At 33.2% G+C, this 7343-nt stretch overlaps 1 protein-coding gene across 1 annotated transcript; it reads left to right on the forward strand.

The window, feature by feature from the left end:
* The first annotated feature begins 5150 nt into the window (after positions 1-5150).
* Positions 5151-6773, forward strand: LOC109008198 (putative UPF0481 protein At3g02645). Its single transcript, XM_018988213.1, has one exon. The coding sequence runs from the start codon at positions 5151-5153 to the stop codon at positions 6771-6773; it is 1623 nt and encodes a 540-aa protein (XP_018843758.1).
* The last annotated feature ends 570 nt before the right edge of the window (positions 6774-7343 follow it).

Raw genomic sequence — 7343 nt, forward strand, 5'->3', positions numbered from 1 at the left:
AAATTATTTATACAAATTTCAAATAGATAAGTTATAAGCAAGCCTTTATAAAAAAAAAAATATTTCACTTTAAAAAAATATAAAAAATGATTATTTATTAGTGAGACCTATTTTTTTACAAAGAACTTATATGAGACTTGTTTATTTAAGATTTATACCTAACATTACGAGTTATAAAGTGGGCCGAGCCCCATACTATAAAGTCCCAGAAATTAAAAACTAAATATTGGTTGAGATTCTTATGTTGGTTTAGCACAAACCAAGACTCCAACTGCCAAAACATACTAATACAAAACTCGAATTCAACCATCATTAATGACGATTTAATGATGTAACGGAAAATTAATCTTTGATGTGATATTTGCTTATGATATTCGTCTAGTATATCGATTTTTCCGGCATAATAGTGGATTTGAAGCCTTAATAGTCTGCAATCAGTATAAATAGAGGTCAAAAAACACGCATGAGGTAACTTCTAAACAATCTAAAAATTAAAACACCTCATACATTCTATTATAACTTAGGCATCAAATGTCTCTCACCCCTTATCTTCTTGATACAGGTTGTCGAAAGCCAATTGTAGGAATATTACGGAACACATCCACAACATCATGAATACATGTAAAAACCAGTATGCATCTTAAGAAAGCCCAACCTAGTTTCTGGGCCTCTAATTAGTAGCCCAAAAATACTCAACGATGAGCCGCTCAGCTGTTTTCCTCAACTGCATGCACTAAACTAATTAACTTCCCATATACATTAAAAAAAGTACTATTCTCTGCTTGCTTGTGTAAACTAAACCCCTCCGAATTTTTGAAACCCTGCATGACTCAAAGTATCCTCTCTTTTTGTTTTTGTAAATGGCGCGTGTGTTTTGTAGTGGCTGGAAATTGGGGTTCAAATCGTCCTAATGTCCAAATTCTCCATGATTAATTATCTGTTTCTGTTCATGAACACTTAACGTAATGTTTCGTTATTTTCTTTTGTTTTTGGCACATTTAAATTTCTATTAAATACAAGTTATAATTTGTTATGTGTGTGCTAAAGACTAAAGTTGTACCACTTTTTATACATAATATTACTAAATAATATGTACGTGCCAAAGTATCATCCAAGCAAAAAAAAGGCTCGAGCTAATTTTAAAGATCGAGAGCTATGTTTTCTCTCCTTATAGCAAAACCCATCGCCGCTTCCAGGACTTCACTCTGTTCATTGGGGGGAGGGGGGTTGGAGCTTTGGCTCCACCCACCTCCCTCCCTCCCTCGCTAGCCTCAGTTTATGCTTAGGTTTGTTTTTTCCCTGTTTTCTAGTTAGCTTTAACCCGTTAGCATCGAAACTAGTCGATCTGCTGCCTTCCAGCTAGCAAAGTTCGACACGCCATCAGCCTCCCCATGCGCCAATCTTCAAGACGATCGAAAAAATTTGTCCATACGAGCAGCCTGAAAGCTTCACACGTGGTTTATATCGTGCATGAGTTTCATTCACCGCCGCGCCTAGGAAGTTTCTTGCCACCACGCGCGGCACCGTAGGGATCAGCGGCATTGAGTCTTCAGAACTCGACCTTCCACTACTCCCCAGGTGTGGCGCGTGTACTGCACTCGCCGCCACAAACAATGGTGGCCCCTCGCCGACAATTCATCTCAATTTCTAGTTACTTTCCTATGTTTCTGCTTTCCCTAACTAAGGATCGAGCGAAAGTAGATGAAGTTCCTTCCAACCAGTCCAAACCAACATGTTATAGCACACAACCCTTTACTACGGCTTCTAGCTGCAGCTTTATAGTCTGTTCAGCAGACTATTTAAAAACAGTCATCAAGCAATCTTCCATTGTGGAAATTGGGTGGGAGCCATTTATTTGGCTCTGGAACCCGCCTTTTATTTTTCTTTTTTGTTATAATATGTTGGTTTTGAAAAAATTGTAAAGGACTCTCACCCCAAACTTGTATCTTGTAACCGTTAGTTTATCTATAAATGTCTTATTTGCTGAGAAAAAAAAAATAATATGTACATGCCAATGGGAATTAATTTGAAAATTCAATCATATATAGCTTATTATTTGCAAATGATATTAATCAGGGAACCAAAAAAAAAAACACGTACATTAATTTGATCAATAATCTTTGGTAGCATGCATATATAGTATTGTTGCCATTTTCAAAGTGCCAATGATCTTATTCTAATCATAATTTTTTTTTTTTAAAGTTTAAATGCCAATACATGGCTTGATTCACATTTTTTTTTTTAGGACACAAAAAAATTCATTAGTCTCTTTATTGGGTAATTTGGATTATATATGTGCCTATTACTTAAAAGCGATTATACGTGTTCTGTTCTTTCATCAGTAATGAACAGTAAAGAGGGTTTTCTTTTTTTTTTTCCTTCTTCGCATGTTTTTTTTCGCACATCTTATTACTGTTCATCAACATTAATGAACAGTAAAAAGGTTTTTATTTTTTTTATTATTTTTCACATATTTTTCACGTAATACCACAATCGTGCATAGGGAATGAGAGAGAGGAATAAAGGAAAAGTGGAGAAAAATATTAGTTTTTAGATTTTAAATTTCAACTTTTCATCTTTAATCTTCAGATTTAATCTAACGATAGAAGTTTAAATATTAATTTAAACTAACATAAAATAGATAATTAAAATATAAATATTTTATCGTACACTTAAAATTAACTTCAATTTATATATATATCTGTCTATATCTTAAAAGAGGCTATCATATTACTGTTCATCAACAGTAATGAACAATAAAAATGTTTTTCTTTTTTCATGTTTGTTTAGTTTTTCTGTTTCTTTTTGGGTTAATCTATGTGAATGCCAATGTGCGACGTAATACCACAATCGTGCGTGGGGAATGAGAGAGAGGGAGAAAGGAAAAGTGGGAAAAAATATTTGTTTATAGATTTTAAATTACATCTCTTCATCTTGAATCTTCAGATTTAATCTTATGATAGAAGTTTAAATATTGATTTAAACTAACATAAAATAGATAATTAAAATATAAATATTCTATCATACACTAAAAATTAATTTCAATTTATAAAATACTAATTTTTCATCATTAAATAAAAAATAAAGTTTTACTGAACATTTTTAAGAGAATAATATTATATCATATACTAAAAATCAACTTTAATTTATAAAATATTAATTTTTCATCATTAAATAAATGATAAAATTTTACTGTATATTTTTAAGAAAAAAAATTATCTAATTAATTTAAATTTTATAATAAATAATGAACATAAATTAATAATAATTTTATTCTTATATATTAGATTATTTTAATATTTAAAGTTATATTTTATTTTTTTCTTCAATCTGGCAGATGTGATAAACGTGTTTTGCACGTTTTCTACCGCTAGTATATATGTATATATGTTTATGTATGTATATATGTATATTTCACACGCACAGAACAGCAGCTAAATAAAATGCAGCACTTATGTCAATTTGAATAGTCGGCCATCTCATTTATATTTATAGGAAAAAGCTGACGGATCGTCCCATAAGTTCTAATAATTACCAGGAAAATGACGAGTAATTATATATAAAAGGCTGGCGTACGTTCAACATGGGTTGCTGTCTTTTTCTTCTTCTTTTTTCACCTCTTTTTTTGTTGTTTTTAATTTTACTTGTTTCACAAGTTTAGACAACACAAAAATATGACAGGTTAATTTTTTCATACTTTTCCAAATTTGTATCAATATTTTATTTAGAAGAATAAAATCCACAACTCTATTCAAACACGCTAACCTAATATCTTTTACTTTTCTTTTTTCATTGATCTTATCATCATCTACAGACTATACAGCAAGACAATGATCGATACTATTCCATTCCTTGAATTGTCGATGAAGGTCTAGACTCTCTAGACTCTACACGACCCAAAAAACATTATTAGGGAAAAAGGAAAGGAAGCTACGTAGCTACGTACGTCCCTATCTAGCAACTTCCATGCATCAGTTAATAATTTTCATGGCCGTACGTACCTACAGTTGATACCTTGATCAACTGAGAAATAGGGATATAATCGGTCCGGTCCAATCCGATTTTAGATAAAATCTAGAACTGAACCGATATGTACTGATTTTGTATTTTTTAAAACCGATTACGTATCAGTTACCCTCCTAAACTGGTACTTTCGGTTTTATCGATTTCCGGTCCAGTCTGATCCGGTTTTTTTATTTTTTTTAAATGTAAATTTCATAATTTTTCATTAAAAATTTGTTTATAAAAAATCCCGGACCCGGACCCGGATCCGGCCGGTTTTTACGTTTTAAAAACCGGTAAAACCGGTCCTGTTCGGTCCGGTCCGGTTTTTCGATTTTTCAGTTTGAGTTTACATCCCTACTGAGAAAGTCCAAACAATTAGTAATGGATTGTGATAGAATTACTATCTATTTACTTTTTATATATATTTAGAATTTTTATTTATTTATTTATTATTTTTATTTAAGTATTTTTTAACATTTTTTAATTATTAAAAAAAATTAAAAAAGATATAATTTTATTTATAATTACTTTTTTAATCATTACCTAAAATAAAAAATTTAAAATAAATAAATATAAAAATAATAATAAATAAATAGTAAAAGAATAGTAATCCTATACTTTTACTATACTTTTACATAAGTAATACATAACTATTAATTTGACTAATCAAATGGCAAATGATTGAAAATTTCAAGTCCGTACTAATTGGGAGAGATTGACCGCCGAGTTGATGATAATATAATATTGCCTGTGTTGGTGTGGCTGAGACATACTATTATTAATCCAGGATTCCAAAGTTTGACTATAGACCAGCAAAACGTAATTGAAATTTCAAAAATAATAATTCAAAGGAATATATATATATATATATATATATATATCGGATAAGGATTACCACTAGTGATTTTGAATTTGATTGAGTGCACATGTCAGATAAAATATAAGTAATATAATGTCAATCGCATGATTTGTCTTGTACTGATCCAAAATCTCTCCAATCCATTATAAAAGGGTGCCTGATCAAGGTAAGATCTTTACATAGAGAAACACACGGCGTCTCTCAGTTCTAATTAAGCATGCTTTGTCTTTCACCATCTCCTTCCCCGATTCAGTAGATCATCATACGATCCTCTGAGTTAAAAGCCATGAAACTACCAAAAGGTTCCGATGGTATTCATGATCAATGGGTTATACAGATAAGTCGAGCCCTAGAAAAAGAAGGCCTCAAAGAGGACGACGATAATGAAGATGTTCCTATAACTACCATCTTCACCGTTCCTACAACCCTAATGTCTATCAAACCAGAAACATACACTCCACAACTCGTAGCCCTTGGCCCATACCATCACCAGCGGCCTCAACTCTTGGAGATGGAGCGCTGCAAACTGGATTCAGCTAAAAGAATGCAGAAGAACTTCAAACAAATCAAATTCCGCGGCTTGGTTAGCCACATTGCAGAAAGGGATTCCGTCATCAGAGCTTGCTACCATCGACGTTTCTTGGAATTCGACCAAGAAACACTCGCATGGATATTTGCCATCGATTCTTCCTTCTTGTTGGACTGTCTCCAAACCTACTTTTCAGAAGCTGAAGACTCACATATGGAGATCTCGTCTAATATGAGTAATCAAAACAACTGCACGCGGAGGAAAAACGCACACCGTACTCATGTACTCAAGGATGTTATCATGATGGAAAACCAAATACCTCTCTTTTTGCTCAGAGAAGTCCACGGTTTTTTTGAGCATGAAGATCAGGACGCAGTATTGACCTCCATGCTATTGGGAGTTTGCAAGTATCTATCACCCATCAAGTACATCAATCATCAACATTTTACGGAAGAATGTTTCACGAGAGCCCATTTGCTAGATCTTCTCTACTACATGATTGTGCCCAAATTGACACTCGTAGCTGATTTTGATCAGCAGGAGAAGATGGAAGATCGGGATGAAGAGATTGGCTGGTTTAGAAAAGCGATGAAATCAATCTTGATAGCGGTATGTTTTCTTATATTCGCCCCGCTTCGCATTCTCAAGAGAATTTTCCAGTCAAAAGTTGTTAAACGTTTAGCTACATGGCAACTTGCAATACTCTCACGGATACTGGGTCGTGCAAAGAATAGTACTGTAACCAATATACTATCTTCCACAGAGAATGTGGCAGAAAAATTTATTAGCGACGAAAGTCCTTCAGTCGACGAGATTGCAATCCCAAGTGTGACACAACTTCATAAAATTGGTGTCAAATTTCGTCCAGTCAAGGCGGGTGGCTTGAGAACCATAAACTTCGACAAGTCTTCTGGGACATTTTACCTTCCAATTATTCACTTAGATGATAACTCCGATGTTGTGCTAAGGAACCTCGTGGCTTATGAGGCATGTATTGCACCAGAGGAGATGGTTTTTACACGTTACACAGAGTTTATGAATGGAATAATTGATACAGAAGAAGATGTGAGGATTCTTCGGGAGGCAGGGATCATCTTGAACCGACTCAAAAGCGATGCAGAAGTGGCAACCCTTTGGAATGGGATGACAAAATCTGTGAGAGTAACGAAAGTTCCGATTCTTGACAAGCCTATTGAAGATGCTAATACCTATTATTCCAAAAGTTGGAAAGTGAGGATCAACATGAACATGAAGAACTTTATCCTCTCTTCCTGGCCATGTCTTACGTTTCTGGCAGCTACTATACTGATATTGCTGTTTATTGTGGAAACTGCTTGTAATTCTTCGTACGATTGCTCCAAATTGTTGGCGGCCCTATAAAGGTTCGTACTTTCTGTTAATTGTATTTTACGTTCGATTGGACCGCATCCATGTACAAGTAATAAACTGTTTAAACCTATAGTTTGGAAATCTAGGTATACTCTGACCGAAACCTAGGTTTTAAATCCTGATCAAAATTCAGATCGGGTTAATTCGGATCAGATTTAGACCGGAATTCAAATGAATCTGGATTTTGAAACTCGGAAATCAAGGTTCGGGTTGTACCCTTTTTCTTCTTTTTTCATTTTTTTTTTAACAAAACCTTATTTATTATTAATTGGATTTCAAAGATTTTGTCTCCATTTAAACTTTCAAATCATATTCTCTATAGAAAACAATATACATCTCTTTTATTCTTAACAAAAAATTTCATGCTACAAAAAACTCATTATATAGAACAGCGGTGGCTGAAAATTAAAATCATTTGATGGCCTTTAAAGGAATAGAAAAAACTCAACTCTCTGAATACAACATAAGCTTATAAACAATTAATTAACTTTTTAACTAAATGTATGTAAAAAAAATCAATATTCATCGTGTAAAATGCATGCAATATACACGATGCAATCC

The sequence above is a fragment of the Juglans regia genome, chromosome 8 (genome assembly GCF_001411555.2).
Source record: "Juglans regia cultivar Chandler chromosome 8, Walnut 2.0, whole genome shotgun sequence".
NCBI classification, from domain to species: domain Eukaryota; kingdom Viridiplantae; phylum Streptophyta; class Magnoliopsida; order Fagales; family Juglandaceae; genus Juglans; species Juglans regia.

Bases quoted from the DNA above. Each gene is read 5' to 3' on its own strand.
- LOC109008198 (XM_018988213.1), top strand. From the start codon at position 5,151: ATGAAACTACCAAAAGGTTCCGATGGTATTCATGATCAATGGGTTATA.